The 17,233-nt window shown below is 51.2% G+C and overlaps 3 protein-coding genes, 1 non-coding gene and 1 pseudogene across 5 annotated transcripts in view; 2 read left to right on the top strand and 3 right to left on the bottom strand.

The window, feature by feature from the left end:
- Positions 1-612: 612 nt before the first annotated feature.
- On the bottom strand, positions 613-5,040 carry LOC121463992 (annotated as a pseudogene).
- On the top strand, positions 4,702-4,772 carry Trnag-ccc. Its single transcript has one exon. It is a non-coding gene; the product is annotated as a tRNA-Gly (tRNA).
- Positions 5,041-5,064: 24 nt separating the features above from the next.
- Positions 5,065-6,802, top strand: Mettl26 (methyltransferase like 26). The gene is made up of 6 exons (XM_041676441.1): positions 5,065-5,278; positions 5,486-5,648; positions 5,941-6,000; positions 6,193-6,260; positions 6,358-6,436; positions 6,510-6,802. The coding sequence occupies exons 1-6, from the start codon at positions 5,082-5,084 to the stop codon at positions 6,555-6,557; spliced, it is 615 nt and encodes a 204-aa protein (XP_041532375.1). The 5' UTR covers positions 5,065-5,081; the 3' UTR covers positions 6,558-6,802.
- A 216-nt stretch (positions 6,803-7,018) lies between these two features.
- On the bottom strand, positions 7,019-11,212 carry Wfikkn1 (WAP, follistatin/kazal, immunoglobulin, kunitz and netrin domain containing 1). Its single transcript, XM_041676004.1, has 2 exons — positions 9,207-11,212; positions 7,019-8,565 (listed from the first exon to the last, which is right to left on the bottom strand). Exons 1-2 carry the CDS (start codon positions 9,384-9,386, stop codon positions 7,087-7,089), a joined length of 1,659 nt encoding a protein of 552 aa, XP_041531938.1. The 5' UTR covers positions 9,387-11,212; the 3' UTR covers positions 7,019-7,086.
- Positions 11,213-11,354: 142 nt separating this feature from the next.
- Rab40c (RAB40C, member RAS oncogene family) overlaps positions 11,355-17,233 on the bottom strand; it is a 39,577-nt gene continuing 33,698 nt past the window's right edge. The window contains exons 5-8 of one of the 2 annotated variants that reach the window (XM_041676006.1): positions 14,415-14,492; positions 13,921-14,143; positions 13,017-13,180; positions 11,355-11,532 (exon numbers count right to left, since the gene is read on the bottom strand). In XM_041676006.1, coding sequence (XP_041531940.1) covers positions 11,518-11,532; positions 13,017-13,180; positions 13,921-14,143; positions 14,415-14,492 — 480 coding nt within the window. In that variant the 3' untranslated portion in view covers positions 11,355-11,517. Of the gene's footprint in view, positions 13,181-13,920; positions 14,144-14,414; positions 14,493-17,233 lie in introns of both variants that reach the window. The other variant, XM_041676005.1, reaches the window with a different exon arrangement.

The following is a 17,233-nucleotide window of genomic DNA, read 5'->3' as shown; positions in this document are numbered from 1 at the left end:
GTGAAGGCTGGCATCTGACAGGTGAGGACTAAGGGAAATCACAGCTAGAGCCATAAGAGAGATGGAACTGGACGGATGCTCTATCCCCTGACTAGTCTCTTTTCAGAGAAAGAGATGGGGACCTGGACACAGAGCAGCAGGTATGAAAATGAAGCAGTGGCCAAAGCTGAGGGTACTGATAATGACCCAAACCTTTATTATTGGCGTCTGATCTCCAGAACTATAACAAAATGAATTTGATTTAAGCTGCCAAGCTTTGGATTTTTTTTTAATATAAATGAAGCTACTAGCCGGGCGGTGGTGGCGCACGCCTTTAATCCCAGCACTTGGGAGGCAGAGGCAGGCAGATCTCTGTGAGTTCGAGACCAGCCTGCTCTACAAGAACTAGTTCCAGGACAGGCTCCAAAACCACAGAGAAACCCAGTCTCGAAAAAGCAAAAAAAAAAAAAAAAAAAAAAAGAAGCTACTTTACTGACTGCAAAGAGATAGTTTGAACAGTACATTATCTTCAATATACAAAATGAGTTTCTTTTATTTTGATTTTTAAAGCACACTGAGGAATAAAAAGTCCAAACTGGACTATCGCTGCCAAACAAGTTCATCAAACCCAGCTACAGTTGATGTGGGGGGCGGGGTTTGGCTGACAGGCATTCCTCTCCTGACTTGCACCATGAAGTCTCAGAAGAGGTAGCAAGGCAAAGACGTTGGATCTTTCTCCCATCTTCTGAGGGGTCATTAACATATCCTATCCCTGGAGTAACTGCTGCTTCATGGGTGCCTCATCTGCTTTATCTAAAAGAAACTTCAGCCAGACGTCAATGCCCATGTTTTGTAAAAATGTTCGTTGCTCTACTAGACCCAGAGAGGCTACTTCTCCCTGTGTCATTCTGCACAGCTAACTGATGTCCTCATCAGCTGTCAGGTCGGCTGTTCCAGGAGCAATTAAGACACCGTGAAGCTGGTGTCCACAGGAGCCTCTGAAGGTGTCCATCTTCATTCCATCATGATCATAGCACTCAGGCCAGCGCCTCCAGTTAGTGCAATGCCTTGAGAAGGTTCCTGTCTAATAATCCCAGCGACGCGATAGACTTTTACATGGTCCTTCTTTCTTCATGTTCTACGAAGGGTTGCACAAGGAGCCAAGCCGAACCTCTATGGTATGAGGCCATTTGTTCATTTCCCGGCCAACCAAACTCCCAAAATAATCACACAGAAACTATATTATTTAAATCACTGCTTGGCCAATCACTTAAGCTCTTATATCTTTGGTTAACCCAAAAATATTAAAGATATTAAAGATACACAGATTTCTATTAATCTGTGTATCACCACGTAGCTGTGGCTCACCAGCAAGGTTCCAGCGTGTCTGCCTCTGGCAGGACTACATGACTTCTCCTTGACTCTGCCTAGCCTGGCTATATTCTGTTAAGCCATTGACTGAAAGCATCTTCTTTATGCATTAACCAACAAAAGCAACACATACACAGAAGATGTCCCACACCAAACCTCAGTTTATCAGAAATGGGTGGGCTGATATCAACAAGCACTTCCCTCCATCCTTGTGGTGTTTTCTGGAGATTTATGCACGGGAAGAACATCAAAAAACTCCTGTGCGAGAGAAAAGCCGCATCCTTTGGGAAGATCCTTCAGATCTCGGTACCAAGAGACTGGAATCCCAGACTTGCTGACATCTTCCGTGCACACTAGGGATTCAACATCTCTGTCCAAAGGGAACTTCTTCCGGGTCAGTGTCAATGCTTGGATCTTATTTAATTTTTGGCTCACCTCTACTAGGTGGATTGAAATGTCACAGGTTTTTTTTTGTTGTTGTTGTTGTTTTTTGGTTTTTTTTTTTTTTTTTTTGCACAGACCCAAGATGAATGACTACCCTCAAAGTATCTCCGGTGGGGTACCCCGACCTGGACCCGGTTCCACCAGCTGGAATGCTGTACTTTTTCCAGAGGTCATCCATTCACTAAGGAACCATATCCCTAGTAGCTCCCCAAAGACTGGACTCATTTCGGGTGAAGTTGTGACGTCTCCCTTTTCTCCTAGCATATCATGATGCACACGATATCCCTTGGCTGGGTTGGTCGAAACCCCCTTCAGGTACTCTGCCACAGTGATGGGACCTGTAGACTTTATCTTATACATAAGATGCCCCAGCATCAGCATCACCCGGTTGTTTTCTATTGGCTCATTCCTGGAGCTGAAGCATTTCTCTCTCCAGTTCCAGGGAACGCCCACAGGGGCCACTCTACTAAAACCCGGCTAATTTGTTACAGTAACCACAGGAGGCACAGCAAGGCATGGAGAAGGGCAACAGCAAGGACTTGGGGAGAAACCTCAAAGACAATGGACTCTCCTTGGGTTAAAGATAGTAACTACAAACACATGGCACTGGGCCAAAGAAGTTGAGCCCTGCTCAGTTCAGGGTGTGGTGAGACAAGTCACTGGTAGGGGAGAAGTGTAGTGGAATTGGACACTCACACATCAAGTGCTGCCCAAGTCCTGCCTGTAAGCCTACTCTAAGACAAAAAGGAACAGGTAGAAGAAGTAGGCCCAGAGGGGAGCCAGGACAAAGACCAAGGACAGGGGAGTATGGGAGGACCAGAGTATTTTATGTTCCTAACACAACACAAAATCCGGACAAGATACTCTCAAGGGCCCTGATAATTTGTTAATAAAAATAAGCTCATTTGGAAAAGCCAAAATCGGCTCCAGGAGCCGGCACTTCTTGTCAGGAATTCAGCCTCACAATTCTGCTCTGTATGGCTCCCCAAGGAGAGGCCACCTCACAGAGTCCAGACCATGTGTGATGAGAAAGTGAGTTTATCTTAAGCCCGGGCTGGAGTAGTCTGTGAGGCTGGATCATCTGATGACTGTTTCACAGAGCAACCCTGTCTCAACGAAGAAAAAAAGCATTATGTAATCTATTTCTGGGGGGGGGGGTCTTTGTTGCCCCTTTCTGTTTATTAAATATTTCTTTTAAAGTGCAACTGGGGAGCTGAAGAGATGGCACTGTCTACTCTTCCAGAGGACCTGAGTGCAATTCCTAGTAACCATATGGTGGCTCATAAACCAGTCCTGGTGAGATTTAGTGCCCTCAGGGTTTTTCTGTGTAGCTTTGGAACCTGTCCTGTAACTCACTCTAGCAAACTTGGCTAGCCTTGAATTTAGAGACCTGCCTGCCTCTGCCTTCTGAGTGCTGGGATTAAAGGTTTGGGCCACCACCACCTGGTGGCATAACTTCTAATAAAGGTGTATTGCAAATGCTAACCTGCAAAGGCAGACTTGAATTTGATATCAATGCCTTTTGCTTGTTGAACTGTGTTCATTGGTCCAATGCTAGCCTTTGCCGCACCTTCTGAGGACTCCAGAAGGCTTTTTGCCTTCTCTTTGTACTATCTCTAGAAAATACATTGTTTCTAAGAACATTGTTTCTAGGAACACCTTGCTTGCTACAGCCAAGACATTTGACAGTTTGATTTTTCTTAAAACTTTAGGGGGCTGGAGAGATGGCTCAGTGGTTAAGAGCACTGACTGCTCTTCCAGAGGACCCAGGTTCAACTCCCAGCAGCCACATGGCAGCTCACAACTGTCTGTAACTCCAGTTGCAGGGGACCTGACACCCATGGGAAAAACACCAATGTATATATAATGAAAATAAATAAATTAAAAAAAGCTTTAGATTTAAACTTTAGAGATTACTTCTCCTATTAAAGTTGCATAATAACTATGAGATCCAATATCAGCTGTATTTCTAATCCATTTATCTGTTGGTGCCGATCTTGCCTTTAAGGGCCTAATCACCCCTTTGCATTCTGAAAAAAAACCAAAACTTCTATTCATATTAATCTGATTTCTCGATCTGATATCATTCTATTTACAACTGAGGTCAATCTTTGCAAAAAATCAGTGAAGGCTTCCCCTTGTATAATTTTAGTAAATGGCTCAGACCTCTTTTCAGATTCTTCAGCCTTGTCTACACTCACACGCTGGCCACCAGTGGCCAAACACACTTTGTACAGACACCTCAACAGCAACCCTAAGCAGGAGCCATGCTGTAGTATGGGGGCAAGAGGAGCCCACGTAAGCCTTGACTGACAACCGGCCTCGGAAGTTGCGGCTCTTTCAAAAATCCAGCCCCTCTTAGACATGGACGCCCCCACAACCCGGGCGCGCCTCAGGGCAAAGTACTCTTGTCTGCACACTCGTCGTCTCCAACTTCACTTCACTGGTCACTGCCCGCCTCCTGATGTCTATCCGTGGACCTCGAGCTGGGGCCAGCCTTCTCAAGGTCACACAAAGATAGTGAACCCCAGCGGTCCCAGGCCTGAGGAGTCCTGCACCTAGGGTCCGGAAGTTCCACTCTGTTGCCACCCACTACGACCACGCCCTCAAAGCCTGGCCAGTCGAACGTCAGGACCTGACCGCTGCTTCAACTTCCAAGTGCTCGCGGCTGCTATGGTTTCCACGGTGCAGAACTCGATCCTGGCTGTCTATAAACCTGGCGTCCCCACCTTTTCTCCTTTCGATCACCAGCAACACTTTTGGATCCGGTGGACTAGCATGTCCTACAAATTCTTGTCAACCGAAAAGTGGCGCGCAATAGAAAAGACGCATGCGCAATGCTGTTGCATTGACCAGCCTGTGTACGTCACACTTCATATACTCTGTGGACTGCTGCATTGCTCAACAGCGCCGCTGGTGTAGTGGTATCATGCAAGATTCCCATTCTTGCGACCCGGGTTCGATTCCCGGGCGGCGCAGTTGCCTTTTTTTGTTTTGTAAACTTCAGAAGAAGGTGTGGCGCAGACGCAACAAACTTTCAATGTGACAAATACGCTGAAAACACTGGCTCAGACTAAGTGCTGTTTGTTAGAGTAAACCACACCTGGATACCCACAGCCAAGCCCAGCGCCGACCCCTTAAAGAGTCAAGCGGTCTCCTGACAGTTTTCCTGTATCAGGCGGCTGGTAGGTACGACCACAACTCCCGTAGTGCCCTGCGCAGAAGCTGGACCACAGCTCCCGTCATGTCCCGCGAGCATTCCTAGCCGGGTTGGCAGCACCGCAGCGATGATGGTGGCTACGGCTGCTGAGCGAAATAAGGAGCCCATCCTGTGCGTGCTCCGCCAGTATGTGGATCCTGCCCAGCGCGGCGTTCGCGTGCTCGAGGTGGCCTCGGGCTCCGGCCAGCACGCCGCGCACTTTGCACAGGCTTTCCCGCACGCCGAGTGGCAGCCGTCAGACGTGGACCAGCGCTGCCTGGACAGGTGTGGCGGCTCGGCGTCTCCAGATTGCCGGGGCTTGGGTTGAACTGGGGGCGGGGCTGGCAATGGGAAGAGAGGGCGGGACCAGGTCTGGGTGCTGGACTGAGGAAGTGGTACCCGCTGGCCGCTTCTCAGGACTTAGCCCCTGACCCACTGTTGGTAGTGGTGGGGGGCGCTAGCTGACCCTTGCCCACGCGCTGCCCACTACAGCATTGCCGCCACCACCCAAGCCCAAGGGTTGTCCAATGTGAAGGCCCCGCTGTACCTGGACGTGACCTGGGAGTGGGAGCAATGGGGCGGAATCCAGCCGCGGTCGCTGGACCTGTTGCTCTGCATCAATATGATCCACATCAGCCCCCTGAACTGCACTGAGGTAAGGACATTGTGGAACCCAGCTTTCATGTTGCAAGAAAGGAGACCTGAGTCTCTCTCTTTTTTTCCTTTCCAGAAGGAAAAATGATTTAATTCTACAAATTTACAACCCGCCCCCAAACAAACAACAACATAGAGAAAACAAAAAACAAAGCAAACAGGGTTGCCCTGATTCAGCAGACAAGTTCTGAGGTCAGATTGACTGACCCTGGCTAGCTAGATGGTGACAGGCAGATGTGTTGAATCAGACCTGAGTCTCAAGCGCCCAGCTTACCCTGTCTCCCTCTCTTCAGGGACTCTTCAAAGCAGCAGGACAACTGCTTAAAACCAAGGCCTTGCTGATCACCTATGGGGTGAGTGACCCTACCTTAAGAGGCCCTTAGCAGTCCAGGTGTTTCCCAGTCTCTTGCACTGAATCTGGGTCCTTGCCCTTTTCCTTCTTGGGAGCAGAAAGGGGGTGTTCTTTGATACTCTTGTTCCCAGCCTAAAAATGAGTCCTATGGGAACTGACCTTGGGCCCACAGACTATCTCCTTGTTCCCACAGCCCTTTGCAGTCAATGGAAAGATCTCTCCCCAGAGCAACGTGGACTTTGACCTGAGCCTCAGATGCAGGTCAGACCTAGGTGGAGAGGGGCTTGGCTCAGAGGGTGGGTGGGCTGATGAAACCTTCAGTTCTGCAAGTGACATCTCCCTCCTTCCCTGACTGTAGGAACCCAGAGTGGGGGCTTCGTGACACAGCCCTCCTGGAGGAACTAGGCCAGGCCAGCGGCTTGGTCCTGGAGAGGATGGTAGGCAGGGCAATGGTGGGGGGTAGGGAATCTCCCTGGGACTAAGGGCCACTCCAGCAAAGCATTTTTCCAGGTGGACATGCCAGCCAACAACAAGTGCCTGATTTTCCGGAAAGAATAGCCTATTTCCTACCTCCCATGTGCCTGCATCTCTGTCAAAGGTTCTGCCATGGTACAAGCTAGACCTCAGCCCCTCCCTGAGTCACTCCTTGGGATAAATTAGTCCCTCCTAATCTGGTGGCCACAGTGCTACAGAGAATCTGGGCCCAATGGGCCATGAAATAAAGCCATTCCATTTCACTGGGGGCATCCCTACCACACTGTTTGCTGGGAATAGTTGTGGGAAGGCAAAGGGGGTTTGGTCTGAGGGAAGATTAGAGCTTGGAGGATGGCTGAAGCAGGATTGAGCTGGCTTCCTCTTATGTCCCAGGAGAGAAACTTGTAGGTCTGTAGGAGGGTCCCCAAGAGTGACATGGTGCTACTTGGTAACCCTTGGGCAGAAACTGGAGCTCCCTTTACTCGCAGGACTCCAGCTGAACACAGTGGTGATGGGGCGGCTGCAGCTAGAAGGGAACCAGAGGCTGTGAATCCCACAGGCACAGACATTTATTCAGCAGGAAGGAGGGTGGGAATGGGGATTACAGATAAAGCTAGTCTTGGAAGCGGTTGAGCAGCTCACAAGCCTTCTTCTCAAGCAGCTCTGCAATCTTTTTGACTCGCTTCTCGCTGGCAGCACGGACATAGCTGTTAGCATCCAATATGGCCACACCTTCACGAACCTCACCCATGATGACCAGTGGCCCATCACCAGCTGTCACATTGGGGCATGGGCAGGCCCAGTCCATGCCACTCAGTGTCACCTCCAGGTATTTGGTGCCCAAGAACTTGAGGCCCATCTTGTCATCTTTGAGCACATCATCTAAGGCCACACGAGCAATGCCGCCTGCAGCCTCTGGCTCCTCCAGTACCTCTGTGAGTCGACCCACAATGGCAAAATCACTACGGCACAAGCTCAGAGCCAGCTTGCTCTTGAGGCGGCAGGCACGACAGGGTGGTGTGCGTGGCACGGGGCAAGCATCTTCACAGCTCTCCCGGCTCTCAAAGTTATTGCTGTTGCCTTCACAGCCACTGTATACAAAGGGGTGGCACTGCTGTAGCAGTGGGCTATAGGCCCAGCGTGGCTCCCAGCCCTGGCAGGGGCCCTGAACTGCAGGTAGTGCACAGGCATCCCCAGGGCCACGGACACAGGCCTGTTGGCATGCCTCATAGGTCTCAAAGCCCCGGGCAGCTCCATCACATTTGAGGGCTGGGAAGGTCATGCAGCTGCCTCGCTGTGGGTCAAAGCGCCAAAGGACATGGTGAGGAGTGGCAGGCCCAACACAGGCCTGTGTGTCAGGCTGGCACTCAGCCAGGGCCAGGACATCTGGGTCCTTATCCTGAGTATTTATCCGCTGCAAAACAGAGAGGGGGAAGTCAGCCCGCAGCAGGCCAGCAGCATTGCGTGCAGTGCATGTATATAGGCCTGCATCCTCCAACTGGGCATTGTACAGCACTAGCTGTCCAATACTGGTGACAACCACATTGCCATACATCTGGTCAGGGCGCATGATCAGGTTCTCCCGCTGATGGCTTTGTTTCTCCCAGGTCACAGCAGGTGGTGGACGGCCACTAACATCACAGTGGAGGCTAGCTGTTCCTCCTACATGTACTGCCTGTGGTGAGGGGCTGTTATACAGGGCAGGTGGCATGGGAGCAGCCCCAGGGGTTGGCCGAGCAGTGGTCTCAGGTGGTCCTGGGCTACTGGGTGGCCAGCTGAGAATGTGTTTGCAGGGCACCACATGCAGGTGGAGACCCCGCAGGCAGGCCTCTGCATCCATATAGCAGCGGTTGTAATAGGTGAGGCCATCGGAAGCGCAAGTGAAGCTGGGTTCTTTCTCACAGCGGTCACGGCAGCGGCAAACTGGCTGCCCATCCCAGATGTCACAGTCAGAACCCTGTTGTGTGCATTGGAAGCCTTCACAGGAGGCTGCTGGCTCAGGTACAGCTGGGCCACCACTGGGGAAGCGGGCCGCCACGCAGCTCTGCAGCCCACACACATTGGTGCAGCACTTCTCAGAGGCCGCACAGTCCTGAGGGACAGGGACAATTTAGTGGAACCCTGAACCCTTCCCAGCATTGCCCATGCACTCCCCTGGGAGACGTGGCTGCCTCTCTCCAAGCCTGCTTCCCTATGGAAAGTGGTGGCAGTGCTTTCTGAACAGCACAAGCAGCAAGGCGGTGTCGCCTTACTCCCACTGAATCCTTGGCACCTCTGCGGTGCAGATGGAGCAGTGCGCAAGCAGCTGCTCTGCCATCAGAGGGCGCACCACTTAAGGAACTCTTTTGTCCCCTTCCCAGTCTGGGAAATGAGGAAAGGACCACGGGCAGGGCAGGGCAGGGCAGGGCAGGGCAGAAGGGTGGTGCCATTTGCAGGGGTAGGTCAGAGGCCTGGGTCCACATCACTTAAAGAAGTGGTGCTCAGGCAGGTTAGTGACAGGATTGGTGAAGACCAGTCAGTCCAGGGATGGGAGATGTTCTTACTCTTCAGACAGGTGAGGGTAGAAAGGTAGGGGCATCCCTTGAGCCCTGAGGACAGGTCATGGCCCCAAATCCAGGGAAATGAGTATGGAGACACCCTGGAGAAAGCGGACTCCTGGGGTTGGGGTCTGCTCCCCCCACAGAGGAAAGAGCTGGGGTGGGGCCCAGGATCCCATGAGATGCCAGTGCTCACCTGGTCCCTGGTGCACTCACGCTCACAGGTGCTCTGGGCGTCCACCCACAGGTGGGGGCTGAGCTGGTTGGGGCACATGCCAGGGTGGCTTCCAGGCTCTGGCAGCGGGTTGGTCTCCGAGGTCAGATGGATGAGCCCGAAGACAAAGAGCAGAGGGAGGAGTGGCTGCGGGGCAGGCATGGGGGCCACAGGGCCAGGGGGTGGGAGTGTGTGGCCACCAGCCACTCGTGGAGCCAGGACTTCCTATAGGCATCCACCTTATAGGGTCCTGGGCCTAGGATTGCTTTCCCTGCCTCAAATGGACCCTCTTCTGTGACTCCTTGGGCCCCTGCCCCCCAAAGGCTGGAGCCCACAGCTGATGTTCCTTTCTGGAAGTGTGAATAGGTATTCTGGGATCTTTCAAAACCCGTCCACAAAATACTGGCTGGCCCTCTCCCAACCACTGTGGGTGGCTCTCAGGCTCTGGTCAGCATAGGACTGGGAACAGAAGAAGAGGAAGGGCTGGGGAGGGGCCAGAGGCCCTGAAGCTCAGAGCAACTGACCACTAGGGTCACCAAGGGGCGGAGAAGGGCCAGCTAAACCAGGGAGGGGGATGCTGTAATCCGAGCCCCTCCCTCTACAAGCTGAAGCTCAGCAGGGATCAAAGTCTCCTTAACTCTACTCAGGGAGGAGGGGCAGGGCTGGTAGATTTCAGCTTTTGTCCTCAGCCCCAGTCTCCAGCCCCAACTACTAGCCTAGGTTTTCTCCAAAGGCTGCCAAGATGGCACCTGTCACAAGTACAAGGAAGGAACATCTTCAGCTGGCAAGTGGTAGAGGTTCTGTTCTCCAGGACCCTTCAAGTGTCACATCTGCCAGGTCTTGGCATAGAATAAAAAACCTGTGAGGGTGCCTGGCATGGTGGTGCACTGAGGAGGTGACAGCAGTGCTTTGGCCATCTCACCAGCTGAGAGCACACTGCAGCAGGATTCACCCCCCTGGATACACCTGTTTCTCTAAAACAGGGCTCCTGGCTCCTTCAAATGGGCAAGGCAGGCACGAAACCAGATGGCTATTTTGTCTGCGTGAAAAAAAGACGTGCAAAAAAGTTATGTGCACTGGTCAAAGACAGTCTCTCCTTACACTGACTGTAGTTCATAGTGCAAACAAGGGTCCAGAGAAGTCACCAAACTTCTTCTCAAGGGATGGCCAGCTCATCCTTCAAAGAGCAAGCGTCCTAGATGTTGCTCAGGGATCTAAGTACATTCAGGCCTTGCCCCACAAACCCACCATGAGGGCCAGTATCCATTCTTTAACTGGACTAGAGGCTCTACCACTGTGGGGGAGGGCAGGGAGATCAAAGCTGATGGCAAGACAAAGGGCCTGCTTGGAATCTGCCTTTCCAAACCCTTTCTGTGACTCCAGAGGTCCCCAGGGAGTGGTTTTCTCAGAGACAGGAAGGAAAAAGTCTGTGTGACCCTTTGTCTGACCCCCTGACCCAGGAGGCAGGGTAATAAGAGCCTGGTCTGGCCAGGAGATCAAGAGATGGCTACCAGGCACCAGCGTCTGCTGCCTTACAAAAGAGCTGTGGGTGAGCCGACTCCTGGTGATGAGGGGGCAGGGACATGCCTAAGGAAAAGCACAGGTGGCACCTGAGCCAGAGGCCATGTTTAGAGTGAACTGTATTGCCCCATTCAGATTTGCCTTCCAGTATATCAGACATAACCCTAGCTGAGCAGGGCCCTGCAAAGCCCCATAACCTGCTAGATGCTTTCCTGTGAAAGGTACCAGCTCCAGGTTCCACTTGCAGATGTGTTCTTGAAGCAGTGGTAAACTACATGAAACAGTCTGCTGTAGGCTACGAACGAAGGCTCTTGTGAATAGTTGAGATTGCCTGATGCTCTGGCCCAGCCAAGATTAGACCCCAGGAACCAGTGTGGCTTGTAACCAGGCCTGGCTACTTTGTGGCTGGGAATGTAAACCCAGTGGATGGATGGCTGCAGGTCACCGAGGTCAGCTGGAGGGGACAGTTAACAAAGCCTGGGATCATTTTGGCAGGCACAAAGCAGTGCTGGATCCTGTGACAGAGCACACTGTCAGACACCCCTCACCACCTGCAATAAGCTACAGGCCCACGAAGCCAGACCAATGTTCACAAAGAAAGACATGAGCTCACTGCTGAAGTACATTTACTGTACAAAGAAGTAAGAACGAAGAACCCAGGAATGGTGGAGTCCACAGCAGCAAGGGTAGTGTTGATGGCGTACACGCAGGCCAATCCAGGTCCTCAAAGTCTATACCACTCTATTCGCGATTCCAGAGAAAAGGTCTCTTATCAACAGCAACAGGACTGGTGGGGAAAGGTGATGCTTGATTGTATCCAGCCTCTGGGCCAGGTCCCAGGGGCTACTGCTTATCAGGCAGTTCCCACAACCATAGCCCTGTCCCTACAGGCATTAACCCAACCTCTCAGAACAGCAGGCTGGCGCTGTGTCTACCAGTGCCCTAGTAGCATCCATGGCAAGATGGTCTTAGGAAATGTGCACTAAGAAAGTCCCCAGTAAGGGGTCATGGCTCCTGCTATGGCCAGGGCCCTGAGGGCAGGAGGTAGAGTTAAGCACCAGCGTGCCTGAGGACTTGTGTCACCAGGCAAGGACAGGAAAGCAGTCACATAGGACATCCACTGGGGACAACAACCCCACGGGGGAGAAGGCTGACTAGGGTGGATTGGGGTATGAGGAGCACTGTGGAGGAATAGTCCATGGCTTCAGAAGTTGCTCCACCTAGTGGGTCCCTATGGTTGAGGCTGCTGTTCCATAGAATGTCACTAAGAAACAAGTTAAAGAGATTCCAGTGACATAAACTTACAGGTAGAAGGGCCACAATAGGCAAGAAGCAGCTAGGAAACACAGTCAAGGTTAACAAGTACAAGCTGCTAGACCCTGGGGTTCCAGGCCTTGTGCCCAAAGCTCAGATACCACTGAAGACCATTAAGCACTTGAGTTCTGCCTCAACCTGGAGATACTGAGTGTTTAGTAAACATCACTCAAAGTGCCAGGGCACAGTGGAGAGGGATACAAGTGGGGTTCCCAGGTGCAACCAGCTTCTCTCCTAGGTCTCAGGAGCAGAAGCCTTGTCTATGTCCAGCATACTGACCACCTTTGTCAGAAATGAAAGCTGGAGCTAAGACTGTGGCCAGAGCATCTGGAGCACACCCTGGCCCCATCTGTTTCCCACTGGCCTCGGAGCAACATCAACACCCAGAAAGAGTGTTTATAAACCCAAAGGTCATCTGGCTTCAATGCTGAAACTCTCCATCACTGCTTCACCCCTCCTTCCCTGACATCCTGAGCTTCCCCAACAGCTGATGTGGCTATGAGGGGCATCCAGGCTTCCCTGACAGCCCTTTAAAAATGTACAAAACAGGTAAAATGTTCTCCATATAAATAAAGGGGAGCCAGGCTCACTCCCAGCATGGAGTCCAGGATTGGTTCAGACCTGGTCCCCGTAGCACCAGCAGCCCTGCTGCTTGGTCTGTGGAGCATGTCTCTCCCTGCACGCCCCTTCCCTCCACTAGCTCAGATGTGGAGGAAAGCCTGGGAAGACCCAGGCATGGTTGTGTACCCAAGTCTTCCTGCACGCAGCAGGGCCTAGTGCCTGGCCAGGAGTGCTCCAGCATTAGCTCCGAGTCTGAACAGGCGGAACACACAGGTTCCGCTAGGAGATCTTGCAGTTGCTCCGAGAGCAGTTCTGAGGTGGACTCTGGGGGGGACGGATGGACTTGGACCTCTTAAGGCTGTTGCCCTTGCTGCCACTGCCCCCGGCCCCACTTGCCAGGGAGTAGGAGCGGCCATGCATCATGACAGCGTTCATGCCGTTGGCCATGGAAAAGGACTTGAGGTGGCTCTTGATGGTGACAGGTAGTGGGAGCTTGTCGATGAGGTGCACGGGGGTACAGGAGACAATGGCGCGGCAGCAGAGGTCCTGCAGGCTGAAAACTGTGAGGGGAGGTAAGATGGAGGAGGGAACAGATAGGCAATGAGATTTTATGAGGGGAGCTGTTGAGAGGTACATGGTTTTCACATTACCTGTAAAGCCTGGCTGAGTCTCAAAACTCCTGGTGGCTTCACCAGCTCAGGGATCCTGGATGCCCCACTATCTGTACACTGGGTGGCTCCTATCTCCTGCCTTCTTAGAGCAGAAAATACTACAAAGTGTTCTTAAGATAGGCCAGTCTGTCCAGACTGGGTGAGGAGGCAGACTAACTTTGGAATGCAGCCCTTGCTATAGCTCTAGTTGGAGGTTAATTCAGTCTTGCCTATAGTTGGCAGAAGTCTTTTGGCTCAAGAGAAGATTTAGTTACTCTGTTCTCTGTGGCTTCATCTTAGGGTGACATTGTAACCATCTCTGTGCCTAGCAGGGAGCCCTACTGTAAAGTACCTTGTGAGTAAGGCCATCATTAGGGCTTCTGGTCAAGTATATGGACAATGATAGATACTGCTGAGCTGCACACACTACTTCTGTGACCATTAGCAGTGAAGGTGACTGTGTAGAGCTCTGCTCTCAAATCATGGCAAAGAAAGAGATCACTTGCTCTAGGTCTGGGCGGGCAGCCACATGACTACAGCTCTTAAGAGACTACTTATACTCTAAATGCACTATCGATGCCTGCAGCTCCACCATCAGTCCCCATGACTCCACTAGCTAGCATCCTAGCTGAACTAAGCCTCAGTCCCACCTCGATTGGGCCTCCAGATCTTCTCCATGCCATGCCGCATAAGAACGATACGAGAAAGCTCAGTGAAGGACTCAATGACGTTGAAGTTGCACAGGGGGCTGACTTCAAAGAAGGTCATGCAGTTCTTCTCTGCGTAGGCTCGGGCCTGCTCCGTTGGGACTTGCCGCTTGAAGGCCAGATGCAGCCGGTTCCCAACCAGGATCCGGGGAACACCAGGTGCATGCTTAGGAGGGGTTCAGAACTCAGCAGAGGCACAATCACAAGTCACCCCCACCCTTTGGCCATAGGCAGGGCTCCTAATGTCTGCATTCTGCAATGAAGCAAGTCCAGAAATGTCTGGATGGAGCCAAGTAGACAGCAGAGTTCAGCTGTTCATTTCTGAACAACACTCCCAGGGTAGGGGAGGACTACATTGGGCAGCACTCCCATGAAGCATACCCCAGTCACAACTTGTTCCTATAGTCTCTCCTGGAGAGGCATAAACCCTCACCTACCTCATCAATCTCCTTGATCCACCGGTCAATACCATCAAAGGACCAACGGTTGGTGATATCATACACCAGGAGGATTCCCTGCAAGTTAGATGAATGGCGATTATCCACAGGCATGTTTGGGCCCATTCCCAGGAGAAACTTGCTGGATAGGAGTACTCACAATTCCTAGACAGGGCTAGGAACATGGTCCAGAAGACTACAGATAATTAGCATGGTCACAACCTACGGACCAGAAATACATCTGCCACCCAGGAGAGCAGCAGGGAAGGGACCTTCTTTGAGTTAAATTGGTCCAGCCCACATATGCCTGAGAACACTGCTGGAGTAGAACTGACTTTTTAACAATTTTTTAAATCCAGGCCAGTCACAGGCATTACTCTGAAATCATTCAAAAGCCACACAGGCTATAAGCCCCCCCCATCCCCCAAAAAAGGTCTAAGCTTTGGTTGGGGGAGGAGTGTGAAGAGCCACAGAACTCACTGGAGGACCAAGCATTCTGGAAGTCAGTCTATCAGCAAACTCCGCTGTAGGGGCACCTGGGGCTGAATGGAGGCAGCTCTGAGTTTTTCAGCTCCAAACTTATACAGCAGAATGTCAGTCACTCGGAGCAGTAGTCAGTGAGGGCTGCCTCAGTCAGGCTAAACAGGATTTGCTACAGGGCTTTTCCTGCCACATCCCTCAGAGACCAATTACTGCGAGCTCAGCTCTGGGCTGTCTCCATCTGCCTCAAATATCCCAGCGGGACCACCTTCATGGACTCTCCAGTAGGGGTGGTACTGAGCGAGCACATTGCTCATCACAAAGGGTTAACACACTGCAAATCTGCCTCTCATCCTGGGTTGATTTTGAGAGGTCAGCAATCAGAGTCCACCCACTGAGTCCCTCACTCCTCTTCCCACAGGTTCTCATACATGGATGACAGAGAAGGGGGACAAAAACGGGCAAAGATAGGAGTAGGAAGAGGGAAACAGAATTGCCATTTCTGAAAACTCATGCTAGTCCCAAGTCCTACTGAGATAAAGATAGCCTTACCCAGAGGTAGGTAACAGGCCTGGCTCAAGTAGAGCAGCAGCTGGAGAGGAACTTTTCTATCCTGGAGGGATCCCATACCTTGAGGTCAGGTACCACTGAGAGGAGCCAAACTGAAACTGCCCGACCTCAAGGAGCCAGGTCAGTGAGTGAAAAATATATTTATAATAACTAAACATGGCAGAGATGGAGGGCCACATTTATAATCTGATCATTCAGGAGACTGAGGCAGGGGGGTGGGCTGCAAACTGGAGGCCACTCTGGTTACTAGTTTAGATAGCTAGGTCTAGGCCAGCCAGACTATATAGCAAGACCCCGACTAAAAAACTGATAGTTAAATGAAAATGGCCCCATATGCTCATATATTTGTATGCTTAGCCCCCAGCTGATGAACTAATTAGGAAGGATTAGGAGGTGTGTCTTTATTGGAGGAGGTGAGTTGCTAGGGGTGGGTTTTGAGGTTTCAAAAGTTTACCTAGGCCCAGTGTCTGTCTGTCTCTGCCTGTTTGCAGATCAGGATATAAAGCTTCCAGATATTTCTGTAGCACCATGCCTGCCTGCATATCACCATGCTCTTGACATAATGATAATAATAAACTAACCCTATGAAACTGTACACATGCTTCCAATAAGTGTGTTCTTTTAGCCAGGAGGTGATGGTGCACACCTTTAATCCCAGCACAATATTTATTTATGTTCCGTTGTTGATTTTTTAGAAGTTGCATGGGGTGGATCTCTGTGAGTTCGAGGCCAGCCTGGACTACAAGGGCTAGTTCTTCCAGGACAGGCTCAAAGCTACAGAGAAACCCTGTCTCAAAAAAGGAAGTTGCTTTGGGGGGAAAAAAAGGAAGTTGGAAAGTTGCCTTGGTCACTGATGTCTCTACAGTAACTACCTAACTAAGACAAGACCAACTAACAATAAAGTCTCTACTCTCTTCCCAAATCAACAAACAAGCACATATCTTGAACACAGGGAAGCAAGCTGTCATCTGTTGCAAAGGGAGAGAGGCCAGACTTTGCAGGTGACAATGCCAACTACAGCATCACGGCACCTAGCAATATGGCTCCTAAGGATTATCAAAGGTGGCAAAGGTGTGTCAAAGCCCACCCTCAGGAGACTCATCTCAGTAGGTTTTAACAATGAAGGCTTTCTTTTGTGGGGAGGGCGGGGAAGGGCAGCTAGAATGTAGCTCAGTGGCGGTGGCAGAGTTGTAGCTTAGAATACATGAGGCCCTGGATTCTAACCCTGGCACAAAAGTAGGAGGGAGGAAGGGAGAGAGGGAGAAAATGTCCAGTGGCTGGGGTATAGCTAAGTGGTACAGCATACAATGTGCAAAGCTCTGGATTCTATACAGAGCATAGCAAAAGCAACAAAAGCAAAAAGTTCTAAGTAAGTATAGTTGATAATCACAGTAAGCGTGCATAGTACACTGTGGAGTGGGAAACCGATTCCCATAGCTGTGTATGCTGACACTTGAAAGCACAAAGGGCATCGCGTAGAAGAAGTTGACACAAACACGCAACAGGTGGTATGAGGCTGGATGGCTTTTCATTTCCTGTTTATGTAGACCTTTTATGTATGACCTTTTTGTCATAACAAGAATCTGTGTTCTAGTTAAAACAAGTGAGCAGAAGGCCCACCTCCTGGAAGACAAGCCCTTGACCTGGCTGCCCCTCACCCCGGCTACCCCTCCTAGTAAAAGCATTCCCAGCTTTACTGTCAGGCTTTACTGGGAGAACATTCTATGAGTGAGGGTTGGAGTAGAGAAACCAAAGTAGCCATGGATTTC

This window comes from Microtus oregoni, unplaced genomic scaffold, assembly GCF_018167655.1.
Source record: "Microtus oregoni isolate MIOR12 unplaced genomic scaffold, Mior012 000027F_ref0000203, whole genome shotgun sequence".
Lineage (NCBI taxonomy): Eukaryota > Metazoa > Chordata > Mammalia > Rodentia > Cricetidae > Microtus > Microtus oregoni.
Note: the sequence above shows the minus strand (reverse complement) of the source record. Positions and strands in the feature narration are given on the sequence as shown.

Bases quoted from the DNA above. Each gene is read 5' to 3' on its own strand.
- Mettl26 (XM_041676441.1), top strand. From the start codon at position 5,082: ATGATGGTGGCTACGGCTGCTGAGCGAAATAAGGAGCCCATCCTGTGC. The intron at 5,649-5,940 runs GTAAGGACATTG...CCCTCTCTTCAG, and splicing joins GCCCCCTGAACTGCACTGAG to GGACTCTTCAAAGCAGCAGG. The intron at 6,437-6,509 runs GTAGGCAGGGCA...GCATTTTTCCAG, and splicing joins GCTTGGTCCTGGAGAGGATG to GTGGACATGCCAGCCAACAA.
- Wfikkn1 (XM_041676004.1), bottom strand. From the start codon at position 9,386: ATGCCTGCCCCGCAGCCACTCCTCCCTCTGCTCTTTGTCTTCGGGCTC. The intron at 8,566-9,206 runs GTGAGCACTGGC...CCTGTCCCTCAG, and splicing joins GTGAGTGCACCAGGGACCAG to GACTGTGCGGCCTCTGAGAA.